General features: G+C 52.2%; 1 protein-coding gene across 2 annotated transcripts in view; it reads left to right on the top strand.

The window, feature by feature from the left end:
* The window catches only part of Ube3b (ubiquitin protein ligase E3B), a 45,798-nt gene that overhangs the window by 1,988 nt on the left and 22,389 nt on the right, over positions 1-21,421 (top strand). Inside the window, exons 2-15 of one of the 2 annotated variants that reach the window (XM_036172405.1) lie at positions 1,797-1,877; positions 4,519-4,700; positions 4,843-4,963; positions 7,085-7,144; positions 7,421-7,525; positions 8,640-8,736; positions 10,295-10,380; positions 11,383-11,465; positions 13,612-13,717; positions 13,969-14,089; positions 14,926-15,103; positions 16,401-16,564; positions 17,553-17,720; positions 20,602-20,773. In XM_036172405.1, the coding sequence (XP_036028298.1) occupies positions 4,540-4,700; positions 4,843-4,963; positions 7,085-7,144; positions 7,421-7,525; positions 8,640-8,736; positions 10,295-10,380; positions 11,383-11,465; positions 13,612-13,717; positions 13,969-14,089; positions 14,926-15,103; positions 16,401-16,564; positions 17,553-17,720; positions 20,602-20,773 (1,622 nt within the window). In that variant the 5' untranslated portion in view covers positions 1,797-1,877; positions 4,519-4,539. Of the gene's footprint in view, positions 1-1,796; positions 1,878-4,518; positions 4,701-4,842; positions 4,964-7,084; positions 7,145-7,420; positions 7,526-8,639; positions 8,737-10,294; positions 10,381-11,382; positions 11,466-13,611; positions 13,718-13,968; positions 14,090-14,925; positions 15,104-16,400; positions 16,565-17,552; positions 17,721-20,601; positions 20,774-21,421 lie in introns of those variants that run through there. The other variant, XM_036172406.1, reaches the window with a different exon arrangement.

Genomic DNA, 21,421 nt, shown 5'->3' with positions numbered 1-21,421 from the left:
AGCTTAGATTATTGTGCAGTGTAAACAGAAGCCAGTGTGTGAGATTTCTCGTGGGGACAATCCCAAGAAAGGGATTGGATCCTGGGAGGTCCCTGGGAGAAGCGAAAGCTCTGAGGTCGTCATGGATGCTGGGTACAGTTTGCATGCAGTCATTTGTTTTTCCTCTGGGAGGAGGCTCCTGCGCCTGCTTCCCTGTCGTGCCTACTGCTAGGGATCTCTTCATTCTTTTTTGAAAGATTTGTTATTTAATTTTATTTTAGGTGTATAAGTGTTTTGCTTGTGTGTATGTATGTGCATGCCCATGACCAGAAGAGGGCACTGGATCTTCTAGAACTGTGGGTGCTAGAACCCGAACCCTGGTTCTCTGCAAGAAGAGCCAGTGCTCATAGCCACTGAGCCATCTCTGAAGCCACTAGTAGGGCCGCCTGAATGAGAGGACTTGGTGCTGTAGTCATGCCTTGAACTTGACTGTTCACAGTTTAAACAGTAGGCCCAGGGGTTCATGGTCCCAAGTACTAGGCCTGGCAAATCTTAGTTCATTTGAAGATAGGAAAACAGCTTAATGGAATGGTTGGTGCAGATAGGAAGATTAATAACAGACAGGCTGGAGAGAGATCAAAGGTTCAGAGCACTCGCTGCTCTTGCAGAGCACTCAAGTTCAATTCCCACTTCACTCGGCTCACGACTACCTGTCCCTCCAGCTCCAGGGGATCTGACACCCTCTGTTGGCCCTCCTGGGCACTGCACTCACATCCTCACAGACACACAGTTGAAAATAATGTCAAGCCGGGCGGTGGTGGCGCACACCTGTAATCCCAGCACTCGGGAGGCAGAGGCAGGCGGATCTCTGAGTTCAAGGCCAGCCTGGTCTACAGAGCTAGTTCAGGACAGGCTCCAAAGCTACAGAGAAACCCTGTCTCGAAAAACCAAAAAAAAAGAAAAGAATGTCAAAAAAGGAAAACTGTTTTGTGTCAGTGAAGGCAACACATCCCCCAGGCTTCATAACTGCTGTTAGTAGCTCGGTAGAACCATGGTACACACGTGATGGTTCTCATGACAGGCATCAAAGCTGATTATCAAAGGCAGAAGACTCTGAGACTCCCTGCCAGCAGGGTTGACAGAGTGGGTGGGGGCGGGGGGGGGGATTGGTGCCAGCTCTTTGTGACTCAGGCCCATATGCCTCTTCCTATGAAAAGGAGGAGCTCCCCATAATCCCACTACTCAAAATGGCCACTTTGATTTGGTTTGGGCCCTTCACTTTTACCACGCTGGAGAGCAAACCTGAGATCTCAACCATGTTTTGTTGCAGTGTGGTCTCCATGTGTGCACATTCACTCAGCCTTTTCACTGAGATGTGGAATCCCGTTGTGTCACGGAGAGCCTGTTTTTTCACTTCTACGGCATGAATACTTTTCCAGAGCATTGAAAAAATGTAAAGAGTAATTGCTTTTTAACATTGTTTTACCTCTTGGAGTTACTTTTGAGGTAATGTGGCATTTAGAGGGCTGCTTTTAATAAGTTAGTTTTATGTGCATTGGTGTTTTGCCTGCATGTATGTCTGTGTGAGGGTGTTGGAGCCTCTGGAGCTGGAGTCAACAGAAGTTGTAAGCTGCTATGTGGGTATTTGGAATTGAACTGGAGTCCTCTGGAAGAGCAGCCAGTGCTCTTAACTACTGAGCCATCTCTCCAACTCCTAGATGGTTTTTAAAATCAACTACAGTATATTACTTACACTCAGTAACATTGGGATGCCACACCTACAAAACAGTACTAATTCTGAATTTTCCTTACACCAGAAAACCAACTCCTCTGAAGCCAGTGCTGTGCAAGGTCATCAATGGTCACCTAGCATCTCCGTTGTACAGGCGGGTCCTCAGGTGAGCTCTCCAGGCCTGGAGGAAGAGGGAACAGTTGGGAACATGGCTACCTCTCTAGTTCTAGCTTTTCTGTCCCTGTGGTTAGCCGACGACGTAGGTCTGTTTCAGGAGTTGCTGATGGGACTGGCTGGTGGTAGTGTTTGACTAACCTGCACAAAACAACGTTTCCTTGAGTATTGCTGATGATAACCTAGTATGTTGGCAAATCCCTGGTGTCACTTGACAGGTATGAATCAGGTGAGGAAGGGGTTAGAGGTCCCTGGATATGTTCATGTGTCAGGAATCTAGTTCCACCTTTTATTCTATGCATGTTTCCAAGTGGCTGCTGCTTTGAGTGAATTAACCTGGTGAAATATGCTTTTCCAAGATTCTGGATTTCTGCATGATCCATATTCGTGTTTTGGTCAGCTGGGTTAATGATGCCGTGTTGTGGGACAGCTAAAAAGATCACCCAGTTAGGAGGCTTAGTGGATAAATGCTTTGTCCATTTGGCTGTCAGTTAAAGCCACCCACTTGGAGCAAAAAACAATTACTAGTGATCCTATACTGTTCAATGTCACCTCTGCCCTGCACAGCACCTGTCAGTGAAAAGGAGCAGGTCCCCTGTGCGGCCTGGCCACAGCGTGTGTGATGTGTAATGTCCCCCGTCCAGATTAAATGGGCTGTCATGGCTGCTGGAAACATGGTCGTTGGAAAAAGTCCTTGCCATGCAAACATGAGGTCCAGAGTTCAGGTGCCCAGAATCTACCTGTGCTGGGCAGGTTTGGCACCTCACTATAATCTCAGCACTTCAGAGGCAGAGATAGGGTCCCTGAGGTCTCTTCAGCATAGGTAGACCAGCTGATTTGTGAGCAGTGGGCTCAAGTGAGGAACCTTACCTTAATAAATAAAGTGGAGAGCAATGGAGGAAGACATGACATCAACTTCAGCCTCCGTGTGCATATGCACACGCTGCACCCACTCGTGTGGAACACAACACACACAAGCAAAAATCAAACAAAAATTACTTCTTAAAGAAGACCTTGGGGCCTGCATTGCGGCCCAGTGGGTATAAAGGTGCCTGCTGACCAGCCTGACCTTTGAGTTTGATCCCTAGAATCTGCATGGTGGCAGGAGATGACTGACACCTGCATGTTCTCTAACCTCCATACACATTCCCTCCATTTATATCACACACATGTGCATACACACACAAAAATGTAATCTTTAAATGTACTTTTTAAAAAAGATTTATCATTTTATATATGAGTGTTTTGCTTGAATGTGTGTATGTGCATCATGAGTGCATAGCACCTGCATGGCCAGAAGAGGGCATCACATCTCAGTAACTAGAGTTACAGGTGATTGTGAGCTACCATGTGGCTACAGGAAACTGAACCTGGGTCTTCTGCAAGAGCAACAAGTGCTCCTAACCCCTGAGACATCTCTTCAGCCTCAATAAATGTAAAGAAAGATTTTGGGGTGCCGAGGTATCTCAAGGATAGAGGTGCAAGTGGCTCAGGACCAGAGGTAGAGTGCAGGTGGACAGGGGTGGATGTGCAGGTGGACAGGGGTGGATGTGCAGGTGGACAGGGGTGGTGGACAGGGGTGGATGTGCAGGTGGACAGGGGTGGATGTGCAGGTGGACAGGGGTGGATGTGCAGGTGGACAGGGGTGGTGGACAGGGGTAGAGTGCAGGTGGACAGGGGTGGATGTGCAGGTGGACAGGGGTAGAGTGCAGTGCAGGTGGATGGGTAGATGTACAGGTGGACAGGGGTTAAAGGTCCTTGCCTTGCAGATCTAATGGCCTGATTTCAAGCCCCAAAACCCATGTAAAGAAAATTGATTCCTCAGATTGTTTTCTGATCTCTACACATGCACAATAACACGCTTGCTCACACAAACACACTGCACACGCACATACAATGATAACTTGTTAAAATTGCCAGCAAATTGGCACAGCAGGTGAGGGCCTCTGCCCAGCCTGGCAGTGTGAGTCCTGTAACTTGTCCTCTGACCTTCACACGGGCATAATGGGCATGCGCTGTGGCGCTGGTATATGTGCATACACATACGTACATGTTCGTTCATTCTTGCTCAAATAAAATGTAATTAAACGTTGTTAAATAATCATCTTTTCAAAAGCCCTTTTTCCACGTGTTGCTGGGCATAGTAGGCACAGGTAAACATGTGCTGCGTGGATGGGTGACCACAGCGATGACAACATAAGTTCCTCCCTTTGGGTCTTCACCTGCAAGATGGAAGGAGGTGGTTTACTGCCTTCTAAGTGTGGGCAGTGTAGCAGAGAAGGCACATGTCTGGGGCCCTTTGACACGTGGGTAACTGGTGCTCTCTGGATGGCGCTGACTCATGCTCTGTGCGCCCTTCAAACTTGCTGGGAGCCCACCTCTGCTCTCCACCAGGCACGGCCCTTTCCCTGAAGAAACTGGAATTCTTTAGTGCAGCTGTGCAGTCTGGTCTCTGGGGATGACGTGACAGGAGCTGGTAGGGAGTGGAGACTTGGGTCAAGAGACCATGAGCTCTGTGGGGGCATGGAGGCTGCTGAGCGCCGCTGCCACCGCCGCCCAGGTGCCCTCTGCCCCCAAGCCCCTGTCCTGGTGTGCACAGGTGACTCACACCAGCGCCTCCCCTGTCCCCGCAGGGTTCGTGTTGGCTTGCAAACATGTTCACTGTGTCTCAGACCTCCAGAGCATGTTTCATTGACAGAGCCCGGCAGGCCCGCGAAGGCAGGCTGGAGCAGAAGGAGCGGGAGCGCTCAGCCGTGCTCATCCAGGCCGTGGTCCGGAGTTTCCTCAGCCGCCGACGGCTGCACGGAGCCATCAGGTGAGTGCAGCCGCTCCCCAGGCCTCCTCCCGTGCCGCGGGCAGAAGGGGAGTGAGTTGGCCCTCCCTGCTGCAGAAGGCCCCCGATGCCTGGCGCTCCTGAGAGAGTATGCCTTGGTTTATTTTCACCCTTCCCTATCCAGGAGAGAGATTGATGAGTTCTTTAACACGGACGACTCTGGGTCCAGCAAAAGAAGTGCACTTTGTATTTTTAAGATTGCCCGGAAACTGCTGTTCATATGCAAAGCTAATGAGGACAACGAGGTAAGCCCTGTTTCTTAGTCAGGGTTTTTATTGCTATGAAGAGCTAGCGTGAGAAAACATTTTAGTGGGGTGGCTAGCTTACAATTTCAGAGGGTCAGTCCATTCTCATGATGGGGAGCATGGCGGCGTGCCTGCAGTCATGGTGCTGGAGCTGAGAGAGCTCATCTGGACCAGAGCTCAACAGGAAGTCAACTGCCTGTCACACTGAGGGAAGCTTGAGCAAAAGAGACCTCCAAGCCCGCCCCCACAGTGACACACTTCCCCCAGCAAGGCCACACCTAACTGCCACTCCCTATGAGAATGGTGCCGGTTAGGTTCAAACCCCCACACCCTGACAGTCATGCATGCTTCTTTCCCTGTGCCAGAACTTGGTGGGGATAAGCCCGGACCTTTTTGTCCTTAAGGCGCCTGCATGAGGCACACTTCCCGGCTGCCCACAGAGAGACTTGGCTGTACTTCTGAGGGCTCTGCACAGTAACGGTTACAAACAGGAACTCTCCTCAGATGTAGAAGAATAAGGCAGCTGAGGGACGTGAATGAAAGAGGCTGGAGACAACACAGAAGGAAACAGGAATCAGCAATCAGCAAGTGGTGGGCCGCAGTGGTGAGGCCTGAGAGAGCGGTGGGGTCTGCTCCAAGCCCTGGACAGGGGTCGGGGCTCCGGTCTTCCAAAGAGGTGCTGGAGGCCTGAGTTATGATGGATATTCTGATTAAGATTAAACACAGATGTCTTATTTATCATTATTTACATCATAAAATTGAACCGCTTTGCTGCCCTGGCATTAAGATGACTGGCCTGGAGGACGGCCAAGGGAAGCAGTAGGTGCCTGTAGTCATGCTCAGGGTACTTACTACTGGGGAGCCCCAGAGGGAAAGGAGACAGGCAAGCTCCCTGTGGCCCTCCTAGCCCATCAGAGAGAAGAGAACAGTCACAAAGACAGGACCTTCAGACTCAGGGAGGTGTCCCCATTACAGGGGAGAAAACTGGAGCCATGCCTTTTCAAGTGCAGATGTGGAGATAGCACAGCCTGCTTGTAAGCGGTTTTTCCAGTTTCTGCTTTTTCTTGATTTGCATATTAGGGTCAAAGCCATGACTGAAGGGCTTTGGGCTGATGGCCGTGAGGCAGAGGTCAGTAATTGGTGTTCACAGAAGTGCCAAGTGCAGGCAGGGCACAGGTGTGGGAGGCCAGTGCCCACCTTTTAAAAGGTGCCTATGAGGAGGAGAGAGGGATAAGAAACTTGGAAAGATAGCGAAGAGGAGACAGAAACACAAGATAGCTTCAGGAGGGCCTGGGTCAGTGGCCAACAGCCCCTTCTACCTCTTCAAAAGGGCTTTTTATAACAATGCCAAGGGGCGGGGCAAAAGACCACCCCTTGCTAGACCAAAGCACACTGCACAGCCAAGTGCAGATCCTTCCACACACCTGGTAACCACGCCCATGGTCTGATCATCTCCTCATGCAGCCCTGCTGGGTAAAGCAAGCTCAGATTCTCAACCCTGAGTAAGTTCTCACTAGGAAACCAGTGGGTCTCTGCACACAGCTTAGAAAGTCAGCTGCTGGTCTGCCAGAGTCCAAGGCCAGTTTTCCATAAGAAGTGCCATGGCTAGGAATGGTGGCTATCGGGAGGCCAAGGCAGGAAGATAGCCATGAGTTGGAGGCCAGCCTAAGCCACAGTGAGACCAAAAGAGGCACCATTCTGGATTTTTATTTGAAATGCACTAATTTAAAAAATATAATTTGCTAGGCAGTGGTGGTGCATACCTTTTATCCCAGCATTCAGGAGGCAGAGGCAGGCAGCTCTCTGAGTTTGAGCTAGCTTGGTCTACAGAGCGAGTTCCAGGACAGCCAGGGCTACAGGGAAACTCTGCCTTGAAAAACCTAAGAATAAAAAACCCACATCCCTAGGGCTCGTGAGCTCTGTAAGCCACTGGTTTGAAACCTGCCTGTAGCCGTGTGTCTATAGTGTCTGTCTCTAAGGAGGAATTGAGTACATCGTGAATGTATGAACCACTGACCTGCTGCCCCCCGCCATGCTTCAGGCACCCACCAAACATACTCCCCTCTTTCTTGTGTTTTGATTAGTTTGGGGAATTCATAACCAGCTTTTCTGCCCCTGCAGAGATTGGAGAAGTTGTGTCGAAGCATCCTGAGCAGCATGGATGTAGAGAATGAGCCAAAGGTGAGTGGGTCTCCTACGAGGTCTAAAGGGCTACCTTAGAACCGAAAGGTCTTGCTCAGTGGATCACAGAGATGAGCAGTTGAGTATTGGGTGGCTGGGGGATGCCTTTGCTCCTGCCTCTTATTCAGGATCGTCACTGCCTTTTCTAGTCTCTGACCTCTGGGGTTAGTGTTCAGGTACATCTGCTTTCCACTTCTGCATTCAGTCCTGCTGTCTTAGTCGAACCCTGTGATTGGCCCAGCACTGTCCACACTCCTCCTCTTCTGCTGCCTGTAGGTGTGGTACGTGTCCCTGGCCCTTTCCAAGGACCTCACTCTGCTGTGGATTCAGCAGGTCAAGAGCATCCTGTGGTACTGCTGCGAGCTTCTTGAACAGCTCAAGGTAAACACCCAGACCAGCAAATCCACTCACCAGTACCTTGGTCCCCATCATTTTGCTCTTTATTTGTGCCTTTGGGGATCTAGCAGAGGATCAGATGAGCCACTGTCTGGGAGAGAGCAGGGTCGATGCTCTGGTTACTGTGACCCTGCCTTAGGAGCACGCCTTGAACATTGGTTACATTAGCCATAGTCTCCCATACCTAGGAGCCCTCTTCAGGGCCAGGGAGGTGACTGAGCAAGCTTTGGGCATGGCCATAAGAGCCTACAGCAATGGGAGACGAGACAGGTGGATCCCAGGAGCTGGCTGGCTACTGGAATGCTGTCTCTCAAAAATATGAGAGAGCAATAGAGGAAGACACTGAATGTCCTGATCTGTCTCCACACACGCGCACGGATGCACACACGAGCACACCACCTGTACATATTCACCACATGTGCATAGGCCCCACCTCCCCCACAACACAAATAACTCACAGCCAGGCTTAGAAGAGGGTGGGGAGGGGGCTCTGGGTGTCAGGCCTGCTCCACTGCCAGGCTTCCGCATGTTTCTGAGGGAGTCTCCACACCGTTCCCTGTGAATGTGGGATTTGAAGTGTTTCTGGGGTCTTTCCCAGGTGTGCATACTGTAGAGTCTCTGAGCCTAGAAAGCGGTCTCACATTTGCCTGGCTTACTCTTGCAGAACCTGGACTGAGCTCCATGCGCTGTTCTTGGTTCTGTGTGTGCATCAAGCCCTGATTCTGCACAAAGCCCCATGAAGAGAACAATGCTGCTGTCCCTAGTCAACAGCTAAGGAAACCAAGGCACAGAGAGGTTAAGAAACTTCTCCAAGATCACACAGCCAGGAAATAGGCCAAAAATTGTAACCTCTAGTCCCCGTTAGTCTATATTGCAGCTGTACTCTGTCACTGCCCTCTTCCAGCATACAGTCAGCTGTAGGCCCAGAGTGAGGTAGCCTAGGACCCTGTTTCCCAGGAATGCTCAGTTCTCTGTTCCCAAGCACTGAAAGTGTAGGATATATTGTGTGGACTCCAGTGTGAGTTGGCCGTGTGGGAAGCACGTGTGCTGTGGAGTGGGTTCATGAGCCTGAGTGTTAATCTTACCCCGTTGTTTGCAGCCGGAAATCTTACAAGACTCCAGGCTCATCACACTGTACCTCACCATGCTGGTCACCTTCACGGACACCTCAACATGGAAGATCCTCCGCGGAAAAGGTGTGTGGAGCCACTTCAGAAATCCTTCCTAGCCAGCATTTCCACGGAGGGGGGCCCGGCTCATGAGAAGCACTTCGGCCCACAAGCTGGGGGAGGCTCAGAGCCTGAGCCCGTGCCCCTGGCGCTTGTCGCCAGGCCACTTCTTAGTGTCCGGTGTGCGTTAGCGTGTGCGGAAACTCTCTGCCTTTGAATCTGTGTAAAGGCCTTGTTCCCTGCTCTCCTTTCTAACTCCCCCTGCACCCTGCCTGTGAGTGATGGACTCCCTTGACGCCTTCTCGGGTCATTTGTTTATTCAAGACAAAAGTAGTAAGGGGCCGGGGAGGTGCTCAGTAGTCGGAAGCAGTGACTGCTCTTCCGGAGGATTCGGGTTGGTTTCTCAGTGTCCACCTGGTGGGTGGCTCACAACTATCCGTGACTCCAGTTCCAGGGCATCCAGGCACATGTGTTACATATACATACATGCAGGCAGAGCGCTCATACACGTAAAATAAAAATAAATCTAAAATGTTTACTATTTTGCCCAGAGAATTTCACTGTAGAATTGCCCAAGGAATTGTCCACAGTATTTTACACATTCATTCAGCAAACAGCCTCATATGTACCAGACACTGTGCTAGACACTGGAGATGCCGTGCTGAGCAGATGGCCATCAAGCAGAAGAGGTTCCACAATCATGGATTGGAAACAGATGATAAAAATTGCACCTGTAGGGCTATCCAGACTATTCTTTCCATTAGTTGGCAGTGTGTTACAGCGGCTGTCCTGGAACAGTTATGTTGTACCAAGTGCTTTGAATTATCAACCGGTGAACTGAAATGCGTGGGCGATGTCTTTGCGTGCAAATCCTATGCCTTGAATGAGCAGCACGTGTGTGTTTTATGCATTTTTCTGGCCTGAGGAAAGGTCCTAAAGCTGTTGAGTTCTGAGTCCTGCCGGGGGCAGAGGAGGCAGGGCCAGCAGTGTCTCTTCTGGCTAGGGGTCAGATGATCCACCTGTGAAGTACACTTGAGCCAGACCTGTGGGAACCGGCCTCCCCTGGCTCTGGTTTGCAGTAAGGGGCTAGGATGTGGTCGTGGCCTGGGGCGTTCTCTCGGGCTTGTCTGTAGGGGTCCTAGAACACCCTGGCAAAAGCAGCTGGGAGGAGAAAGGGGTTCCTTTGGCTGACTGTTGGGGGGTACAAGAGGGTACCGTCCACCATGGCAGATAAAGGTTGTCAGCAGGAGCTAGAGACTGGCCTGCCAGTTGGGAACCAGAGTGGGCACATTCTGTACAGGAAGTGGGGGTGACGGTGGGGCAAGGCTATAAAAACTCAAAGCCTACCCCCCACACACACACACACAGAGCCTGGGACATACTTCCTCCAGCAGAGTTCTTCTGCTTGAGGTTCAAGGACCCTTAAGGTTAAGTCCCACACCTTCCAGTCAGCAGCCCTGCTGGGGACAGTCCAGTCACTGGGGACGCTTCTCGTCCAAACCCCCAGAGGTCTTGCCCTCTGTCCTGCATGAATTGGTCATATTGTGGCAAGAGATTGCCTTCTCAAGCTGTTTTCTTCATTTAGGTGAGAGCCTTCGGCCAGCCCTGAACCACATTTGTGCGAATATAATGGGCCATCTCAACCAGCGTGGATTTTACCCTGTGTTGCAGGTCTGTGGCCCCATCCCGGACGTGCCCGTGGGGCACCTGTGCCTTGTGTCCTCCCTTGCTGGAGAGTTGGGTCCGTAGCGACCTCTTCCTCCCTTACTTGAGGTCACTGTGGTTCTAGTGGGGAGGATGGGGCACTCAGCCCCTAGAATGTTGTAGCTAATGGATGAAGAGACAGTCCAGAGTCTTGACTGACATTGAGGCTGAGGGAGGAGGCCCCGGGGCTATTCCTGCTCCTTGGTGGAGGGGGACAGTGTACTTCTAACTCAGTGTCCTCAGATGGCCCTCTGTCCACTCTGTATGCGATGCCAGTTCTCAGGCCGGAGAATGGGCAAAAGTGGGTTGATCTTGAGGTGCTTTCGGGGCTTTAGAAGGAATGTTGATGTGACTCTTTCTTCTGCCCAGTGCTGGGGGGGGCCATCTCCTTTTCAATTTCACAGCTCCACAGCACAGTAAGTAGTGTGTGGGCAAAAGTGTCACGTCAACTGTCATCTTTGGCTGGAACGATGAACAGTTGCTTACGTCACGTTTCACGTGGATTTTTAAAACTCGCCGTTTTTAGAATTGCTGTGCTGCCCAAGCCAACCTCTGACCCCAGACTGGAGTGCCTTAGCCTCCTGGGAAGCCAGGACTACCGGGGGGGGGGGGGGGGGGGGCACTGCACCCAGCTCGCAGATACTCGCTTCCTCAGCTGTTGATTATGAAAAGGCTTCAGTGTATTTGGGATAGGGATGAGCACAAGGAACCTCCACACCCAGCAGCGTCCTTCTGTTTGAGCAGGGCCTATCTGAAGCATTCCTGTCACAGTTCTACTTCCTTTTTGTTTTGTTTGAGTGGGGTCTGCTGTGTAACCAAGCTGATCTAGAACCTGCTCTGTAAACCAGGCTGGCCTCAAACTCGGAGATCCTCCTGCCTCCGCGCCACTGCTGCCGAGCTCCTCTTCCGAATGGGCAAATGGCTCCGGAAACCCGATACCCAGGCTGACAGCCTGAATGTTCTTTTCAGGTACTGCTGACCCGAGGCCTGGCCAGGTCCCGGCCCTGTCTGTCCACAGGCACTTTAACAGCGGTCTTCTCTCTGGCATTGCGGTAAGACACCAGCTGCAGACTGGTACCCCAGCACCCCTCTCTCCCCTTGGTTCCCTTTCTACCCACCCTGTCAGACTTTGTAAGAAGTGTTCATCTTAATGAAGGTGACATTTCTGTGACAGTTGACACTGTCCTTCGGCCTTCAGCAGTGAGTTTTGCTGTGTGATCTCAGGACAGCTGTGTGCAGTGAATTAGGTTCATCCTGCCAGTGGCTGCATGGAGTTATTTTTCCTTTTGAGTTCCTAAGAGTAAAAGGAAGACCCGCCCAGGGTAGGTGGGAGGTCCTGAGAGAACGGGGTTCGGCACACAGGCGGGAGATGCTGGCATTGGGCAGCAGAGAGTGTGTGAGGATGCAGTGTTCTCCAGCACCTCGTTGGTTCAGTGTGTAAATGTGTAGACATGAAAGGTGTCCTTCGAGAATTTAGACCTACAGTGGGCAAAGCTGCACCCCTAACTGCTCTGGAGTGTTCGTAATGTGTTGAGAGGATCATGGACATTGAGAGAGGTTGGTAACTGGTCCTGGAGGAAAGAGCACCACGGTCCAGCCAGCTCAGGATGAACAGTCTACCCTGCCCCCTCATCGGATGCATGGCGCAGCCTAGTGCTGAATCCTGGCCTGTCACAGCTCCTGTCGTGGGAGGGCAGGCGCAGTGAGGTTTCTGTCATTCACCATCATGACCCCAGGGACCACCAGTTGGCTGGGCAGGAAAGGCCCTGCCTTTGATCCCCAAGACCGCAGACTGGTCATGAATGCTTGGTGAAGAACTGCCAGGCTTTGCCAGAGCATTCGTTCCCAGGAGCAGCGGGTGGGAACGACAGCTCCGGTTTCTTCCCAGTCTCTCTCACCTTGTGAGATGAAGTGCTGTCTCAGTCAAGGGCTTTAGTCTCAGGCCCTGACAGCCGCTGGCAGCCATGTTTTCAAGTTTGTGTGTCCCTTTTGGAGAGATGTCTATTGAGTTCTTTTGGCCATCTCCCTGCCCTGGTTTTGTGCTTTGGTTTGAACGTAGTGTTGAACTGTGTAGCCCAGGCTAGCCTCCAACACTCGCTCTTCCTTTCCTTACCTTCCGCAGCGGGACTACAGGCCTGCAGCACCTGTAGCTTGTTGAACCGTCTTCGGGTTGGCTTGTCTCTTACACTGAGTTAGTGAGTCTTTCTGTTGAGGTACTGCAAGCCGCTGGCAGAGGTGGCGGTCTGCAGACGCGTCCACTTGGCGCTCATCTTCCTGCCTTCTGGGTGGGGTGTGCGGTCACACCACTCCGGCTCTGATGTTGTGCAGTTATTTACCTTTCCTTTGTCCTTACACTCTTAGTGTCAATTCTAAGAAATCATTGTGTAACTTTAGGGTTTTCTATTCTGTGAATTTGGTGATTTTTAGTCATAAGATTATTCTGAGTTAATTTTTGAATATGGTGTGAGATAGGGGTCACTATCTTTTTGGTGCTTTGGTTTGGTTTTCTGTGCCCTGGTATGCTAGACAAGCACTCGATCCCTGGGCTATATGACATCCCTTGCCCTCGGTCTTTTGAGACTGAGACTCTCATGTAGCCCCTGTTAGCCTTGGGCTTGAGTCTTCTGCCTCGGTCTCCATGTGCTGGGGTGACTTGTGCGCACTGCCATGCCTAGCCTGGGTCATTATCTTAGTTTAATATTTATCTTATGGAAAGAATGCACGCTAATTGTAAAAATCCAAAGAAGGGCTGTTTCTCACACTCATGTGGGAAAAGCATGTTGTTGACTTCTCCCTTTGTGTTTCCAGGCGTTTTGAGTCTTAGGTGTACACTGAAATGTTAATGCCAGGCTGTAGAAACTAAAGTAAACTGTGTGCTTCAAGTGTGAGGTGATGAGTCATCCCCAGGGAGGCACTCGGGTGGCACTGCTTGGTGGAGGAGTGGGCTGTACCGGAAGTTTCTCCATCCTTATCAGAAGCCCCTCCCGTCCGTGGAGTGTTTTATCTGGCCTTTTTCCAGACGTTGTATAGTACAAGCATTTTCTCACATCAGTTCCTTCAGTACCGACCTTTCCTAGCAGTGCACACGTGCGCGTGCATACACACACACACACACTCACACATACACACACACACACACACACACACTCACACACCTGGGTCATTTGCACTCACCCAGCCTGTCTGCCCTCTGTCTAGCCCTGTAGTTGCTGCGCAGTTCTCAGACAACCTGATGCGGCCGTTTGTCATCCACATCATGTCGGTGCCTGCCCTCGTCACTCATCTCAGCACAGTGACCCCTGAGGTGAGCGGCCAGTTCTGCCCCTGGTTAGTTTGCTAGACTCCAAAAGCAAAGCAGTTCCCTGCTGATTCCCACTCCTTCCCCCTGTTTTCCCAGTAACTGCTGTAGACACGCACCTGTTAGCAGCCAAAAAATCAGGTTCCCATCATTCATCCTCCGCTGCTGCTTGGGAGCAGGGTTCTGCCTGAGTGAGGTCCGTGCCTCTCGGGAAAGCCCTGCCCGGCTCCACACTAACTGTCGGCCGTTTTTTCCAGCGTCTCAGCGTTTTAGAATCCCATGACATGCTTCGCAAATTCATCGTCTTTCTAAGAGACAGAGACCGGTGCCGTGACGCTTGTGAAAGTTTAGAAGGATGCCATACCCTATGTCTGATGGGTGAGTCCAGGAGGCTGGGTTTGGGTTGGTTATACCGTGGGGGAGCCTACATGTTTTGTTATGGTCATTGGTTGCACTTACATACAACTTGGAGTTGGTATAAAGCCAGACTCATTTCCATAGTGCAGATAGATGAACAGTTAGAAGCACATGCAGAACGGGACTAAGTGGACACTGTGTGGTGAGTTAGCTGCAGAGTTCTTCCCTAAAAGGGAGGAAGCTCTTGGGTGGGGCTCAGATCAGAGCTGGACCACTGTGTTACAGTGTCTGTGGTAGGTGGGTTTGTGGGTGGACACATTTGAACACAGAATAGACCCCTAATTCTCTGATGGTGCTGTTCCTAGAGATTGGCACCCCTTGGACCAATCAAGCTAGCCTCAGCTATAGCTCTTGTGTCTTGGGCTGGACTCCAAGGGGAGAGGACTTCGGTAAACACTGAATACAGCCATCTTCTAGGACATTGAGCTAATGTCATATCTTGTGTTCCTGTCGTATAAAAATGCCATGCTAAGTATTGTGTGCCTCTGTGTGCCTGGCAGTCCAGACTCTCCCTATAGGGCCTGTAGGGAAGGTGGGCATCATTACTCTTGCCTTATAGCCAAGGGTGAGATTTCAGGCTGGGTTGAGAGCTGGGTTGCTCCTCCGTGGCCACGCTGGGATTTAAAGTTAGGTCAGCTTGGTTCTTCCAGCCCCTGGCACTGACTGATAGATACCCTTCACGTACACTCTCCTTCTTGCTGAGACATAGACACCTGAGCCTCAGGCAGAGAGCAGGGCTGGGAGACCTGGCAGTGCACCTGTCTGGTGGCATCACATTCAGCCCTCTCTCTTCATAGGCAACATCCTCCAGTTGGGCTCCCTCAACCCCAAAGTGTTGGAGGAAGAGACAGACGGGTTTGTGAGCTTGCTTACACAGATGCTGTGCTACTGTCAGAAGTATGTGTCCCAGAAGAAGTCCAACCTCACCCACTGGCACCCTGTGCTTGGCTGGTTTTCCCAGTCTGTGGACTACGGGTATGTCCGGAGAGAGCTTGCTGCCCGCCGCCCTCCCTCCCTCCCGTTCTCTTCTTCCAGCTCTTGTGGTTTTGTTTTGCTATAGAAGTGATAGGTATTTATTGTCTAACATAGATATGGTCTGGGGACTGGCTTACTGGTAGAGGCCCTGCCTAGCAGGTGTAGGGTCCTGGGTTCAGTCCCCAGAGCGAAGAGAAACATTAAACATCCCAGAATCCTCCTGTGCAAAATGATCTGGGTAATTGGCCTTCCATCCTCGTCCCTTGTCGGTAGTTTTTATGTATAGAAATGAGATCATATGATTTTTCACTTTTTTAATTAGTAAATTGTGAACCTTGCCCATGATACTTTGCCTTCTCCGGTATCACTTTTATTGGTTGACGAGGCAGCCATGCCTCAGAGATGCTGGGACAGGGTAAATGATGTAAAGGGATAGAGCGCCCTGCCCCACCATCCTTTCCACACCGTGGGATGGGAGTGACTGGGCTCGAGGTCATTAGGAAGGCAGGAGCAGGGTGAAGGCAACAGCCACACAGTGTGCCCTGGGATGCCATCCCCTGGTCTCTGTCCTGAGTGACGGCCTTAAGACCCATCCAGACACCAAAAGACGTCGCCCCAGGAAGGTGGGACACTCCACCTGGAGAGCAAGAGCTCATGGACTGGGCAGGCTTTGTCTTCTTCACTGAGGCCTATAGACAGCTCTCCTCACCCGTTTCCTCACCTGAAATGTGGGGTGATGACACATGCCTCCGAGAAGGTTGTCTCGCTGTCCCGACACTGCATGCCAGGACCTGGCTTATGCCCAGTGGGTTGTGGCTGTTCCCACAAGACAGTGGGGGCCAGCTTAGGGTCTTGATGGATTCTAGGACTGGGGTGGTGCTAGGAACACAGCCTGCAGGAGAGGCGCCCCAAGGCAAGGCGACCATTGTAGGTGTTGGGCCTGCTGGAGGAACGCAGACCAGCTGCCAGCAGCTCCAAGATGGCTGCCTCAGGGAAGGCAGCCGTGGAGGGACAGACCGGGTGCCTTCACAAACCCACCCTCCACGGCAGTTTCTTCATTCAGCGTCTTTGACAAGAAATTCCTTTGGATTTTCTTGTTTGTCTGTTGGTTTTTAGACAAAAGCTCGTTATGCAGCTCAAATTGTCTTTAACTTGCTACCCTCCAGCCGCCTGAGTGCTGGGATTGTAGGCGAGTGACCTGTCCTTACTTACTGTATCCCCTGTGTGGAGGCCACCGGGGACAAGAGCAGGCTCTCCCTGGCAGACACTGACATGCCTGTCTCCCGCTCTGCCCTAGCCTCAACGAGTCCATGTACCTGATCACCAGACAGCTGCAGTTCCTGTGGAGTGTGCCTCTCATCCGCATTTTCTTCTGTGACATCCTCAGCAGGAAGCTGCTGGAGCCCCCGGATCCAGCCCCTGTACAGCCCTCGCCCTCACAGAATGTGCTTCCAGTGAAGAGTGAGTGAGTGAGTGAGTGTGTGTGTGTGTGTGTGTGTGTGTGTGTGTGTGTGTCCCGCCGAAAGGCAACTCCTGCTCCTTGCTGTGTGAAGGCCTGACTGCCTGTGGGATGCTCAGCTCTCCAGCTACCATCTGCAGGCGCTGAAGTCCACGTTCATATGATAGAGATTAGAGCCAGTGAGATAGAACGAGGCCAGGGTCGCTCTGCTGTCTCTGAGCTTCAGCTTGCCTGAAAACTCCCTGCCGGTCAAAGGGAAGAGGATTTTGCGGACCCTTTCTTTCTTATCACCAGGGAGGAGCGGAAAGTCCATTTTGCAGGGGACTTTAAGCTTTTTTTAAGTCAGTCATAAATCTCCCACATGAGACTCCTCCAACGAGCCACTGAGGCACAGGCCAGGCTGACACCCCGGCAGCACCCTGTGGGTGGAGGTGGTCACTGAAGAAAGAACGGTTCTTTATTCTGCTGTGATCAGAGTTGCGGACGTGCAACCAGCATACGATCCCTGATTTCACTGCCGACCGGCTAAGTGATGAGAGTTCTGCCTCTGGTGGGCTGTAGTGAGCATGGGCTCCTCACATGTCAGTTCCCCTGCCTAGGAACAGGAAAGCCAAAGGCAGAAGCAGAATGCATTCAGCCAGGGCTTAGGACCTGAGGATGTCCATGGCACTCCTTCCAAAACACAGTGACTCCCTCCCCCTGCTACGCTCCTCCACATTTCCCCTGTCTCCTGGAACTTGGGTGATACAATAGTGAATGCCATGTCAGAGCTGGACATGCCCGGCTCATGCTTACGGGCGCTGTGGTGATGTGACCCGGTCTCCGGGCTGCACCGAAAATCCCAAGTTAGCTTTCCCTGGTTTATCCCAAAGGAATTCCTCGGCCCCGCACAGCAGCCCGCCGCCCCTGCTGTGACGGGGTTCTCTTCCTCACAGGTGGGAGCTGGTGGCCCCTGAACTTGTGCTGTGCATCTTCTTCCCTCCGTGCCAGGTCTCCTCAAGCGTGCCTTTCAGAAGTCGGCTTCGGTTCGGAACATCCTCCGGCCTGTGGGGGGCCGGCACGTGGACTCGGCTGAGGTGCAGAAGGTCTGCAGCATCTGTGTCCTCTACCAGACCTCGCTGACGACTCTGACCCAGATCCGCCTGCAGATCCTCACAGGTCAGAACCCCGGCCTGCTCCCACTTCCAGAGTTGGTGGGCAGCTTGTCCTAGAAGCAGCTGGCCTTTTCTTCCCCGACTCCGAAAGAATTTTGTAGGTGGGTGGGCATCTCTGAGCTGATGTTAGAGATGGGCGAGCCTCCTCGTAGCCCTGCCGTCCGGGTCCCCTCACGAGCTCTCCGGTTACAAAGTGCAACTTTTTAAAAGCTCTCTTCCCTGAGTAGAGCACAGAGACAGGAGGAAGACTGTAAACAGCACTTAACTGTCACCCCAGCGATGAGCATTTGTGCCCAGCGTGCTCACACGCAGTACAGACGTGTTCAGACAGACACCTCTCATCTTACTCTTTCCTGCCCATCACTCATAAGCATTTACCACGCCAGTTCCTCAAACCTCATTGGTACTGGCTGCATGATACTCATCGCGTGGCTATGCCTCCCATTTTCTTTTTCAGCTGAGCAAGAAAGTCCCTTCTGTAAGGACAGAGTTGGGTCAGGGCTTTTACGGTGTGGCCCGGGTGTTGTTGGTATGACTTTGATCCTCTGAGTATAGGACCTTTCCAGCCGGGCAAGCTGTTGGCTTCAGAAAGGGATAAAGACTACTGCATGTGGGTTTTAAATCTCCGATTGCTGCTGCCTGCCTGTCCTTAATGCCTGGTTATTCACTCCAAATAGTCAGAGACTCGTCTGTGCGGGCACTGGGGAGGCAGGGGAAAGAGACTGCCAGGCTCTCTGTCCTGGCATTAGAGTCAGGGCGGCCAGCAGTCCGCAGCAGCAGTAGAGGCCTGAGTGGGGAGGTGGCGAAGGAGGGTGGGGCCAGTGGTTGGACAAGAGCAGAGTCCCTCACCTTGCACTGCCACTGTTGAGGGCCACATGGTTCTTTGTGGAAGGCAGTCTGGTATGGTAGATGTCACCCTGACTGATCCTTCCTCTCCATGGCGGGGTGATGCCAGGTCATCCCCACTGGTACATAAGTGATAAAAAGGAAGTAGTGGCTCCAGGTGCCTTTTAAAGGTGCATCTGTAGTTCTCACTGGTAGGTGGATTGTATTTGGGGCGTGAGGACTAGGGGTGACGTCACCTGTGCGGCCTGAGCACCTCTGCGGCCTCACTGCTGAGCTGGAGGCAGAGGAGGGCCTTGGGCGGCTCCCCAGAAGAGGCTAGCAGGAGGAAGGCAGGGCAGGCGCTAGCTGGCACCCCAGCCCCCGGGACCTGAGAGGTTCTGGGGGAGAGGATTCTGAGGTTCCATATGCGTTTTAAGGTGAGCTCACAACAAGACGCATTCTCTGCGCTGAAGCCACAGATCAGTCTGGACTCACACCTGGTGACAGAGTGACCTGATTTTACAGTAGAGCTGTACTGTACCTTCCGCTCCTGCTCCCAAGTCTGCCCCGCCCTCCTGTGCCCACCTGTGAGGCTGTCGCTGCCTGTGTGTGTCACACAGGGACAGTTGCTTCCTTCCTGTATTCAGGAAGACAGTTTATCTGTGCCCAGTGTAATGAACCATCACTGTCTCTTCATGTGTTTTAAACAGTAAGGTTTCTGAATTCTTCAGTGTGTGTGATTTGGGTTGCATACACATGAGCACCTGTGTAGGCAGGATGCGGGATATGAAGCAGGTGGCATCAGCCTTGTAGTCTCTCTGCCTCTTCACAGGCCATCAGCTGACCTGTCAGCACCCTTAGGTAGCACTGACGTGGTCTCCCAGAGTCACACCCCAGGCAGCATCTTACCCAGACAGGCTTCATTTGGGACTAACTCTGAGAGTGCCTGACCCTGACAGTTGGCAGGTCGGTGTAGGCTCTGCCACTCTCTGGGCCATCTTAGCTGTGTCTGCAGCATGCTGGAGCCCTGGCGCAGGCTTTCCTAGTCCCTGCCACAGCGTTGGCCCAAGGTGTGCCAGTCTGGTCTCTGTCCAGGCCCTGGAGCCCCCGGGAAGCAGATTAGAAGGTTCCCATTGCACCTGTTGCTTGCCCCGAGGGTTCCTTTTGGAGCAATCATTTCTTGCTTTCCTGGTTTTAGTAAAGCGTCTCAGGAGCAGGTAGGAGGGAGCGCAGTGGGCCTGCGAGGTTGCACAAGGCAGGGGTCTGCCCATAGACCATGCCAGCCTCCACTCACTGTCATAAACACTCTTCTATTGGGACACAGCCAGATCCGTTCTGTCCCTTCGTTCCTGCATCTGCTCTGTGCTAGCACCAAGTGTAGTAACAGTGTCAAGTAAACTTGGCCTGTTCTTTTATACCATGAAGGCCAAGAAAACAGCTGACCTCCGTGAATGCTCCGTAACAAGTGGCTGAGTCAGAGCCATGGCCACAAGCCTCAGGCAGTCATGGTGGCCAGCTGACCAGAGCAGTTCAATAAAGGAAGCTTCAGGCTGGGATGCATACCACCTCCCCAGTCTGGAAGCTGCACTATGAACCATGTCTGGTCCTGAGTACTGTCAGGGTGTGGCCGCTCTTCACTGAAACTCTGATAATTTAATTTGTCTCAGGCTTTTAACACCAGAGATCGCCTGGCCTGCAAAGCTTAAAAATGTCCTCTGACCTTAGCTGGTTTCCTGACTTAAAACATGGCTGTTCATCAGAAAGACCCAGGTTCTCTCTCTGGCTCTGACTCCAGCCATGGACAGGGACAGTAACTGGGCCTTGCCTTGCTTCAGCTCCTCTTCTAGGCAGCGCTTGGTGGGGCTTTGTGGGCGGGTGCTGATCTGGAGCCGTGCAGAGTGGAGTCTGGTGCTTGTGAGCTTCCACCCAGCTGGAAAAGCTTTTCCTGCTGGACCTTCTCTTGCACGCTGGTTTAAGTGCTGGGTTTTTCCACTGGAAAGGAGGAAATAACAGACCAGCTGGAGCCCCCACCTGAAGCTCGGGTTTCTCTCCTTTTCCAGGTCTTACGTACCTTGATGACCTGCTGCCCAAGCTGTGGGCCTTTATCTGTGAGCTGGGGCCCCATGGAGGGTTAAAGCTCTTCTTGGAATGCCTGAACAATGACACTGGAGAGTCCAAGCAGCTCCTGGCCATGCTGATGCTGTTCTGTGATTGTTCCCGGCACCTCATCACGTAGGTTGATGTGGGCTGCATGCCCTGGCTAGGACTCAGCGGGGCCACCAGCACTGTGGGGAAGCAAGTAACTGCCCCCATATGGTGGGTCACTGTAAGAACCGGCCAAGAGCTGGGCATGGTGATGCATGCCTGTAATGGCAGCTACTCAGAAGGCTGAGGCAGGAGAATCACTTGAGCGCATAAGTTCCAGGCCAGCTTGGTCAACATAGCAAGAACCCATAACCCCTTGCCCCTCCCACCAAAAAAGCATTCACAAAGTGGCCTGTGACAGGTGTTCAGTAGTTGCTAGGTACTTTCGGGGCAGCAGCTTTGGCCCTTGAGGGTCTCTGGAGATGTGTTCAAACTCCCATGGCTGGAGTTGCACCCACCTCAGCCATTTATTCACTGACAGGTAGATTTTAGGAAAACTCCAGACTCAGAGACCAGGCTGTAAAACCCGGGCCAGTTGTGTGCTGAGACACCAGTTTCCTCATCTATAAATGAAGTAACACCAGCACCCGCCTCTGAGGCATTGGTAAGGATACAGGAGATGATCAGTGCCGAGTGCTTGCAGCCCGGTTATCAGGCTGACTCTAGACAGCAGAGCTGACCTTGCCGAGCGCCCTTTCCTCCTTGGTGGTTAGAGGCAGCGTCACCTACCTTGGG

The sequence above is a fragment of the Onychomys torridus genome, chromosome 22 (genome assembly GCF_903995425.1).
Source record: "Onychomys torridus chromosome 22, mOncTor1.1, whole genome shotgun sequence".
NCBI lineage: Eukaryota > Metazoa > Chordata > Mammalia > Rodentia > Cricetidae > Onychomys > Onychomys torridus.
This window is presented reverse-complemented; position numbering and strand designations above follow the sequence as displayed.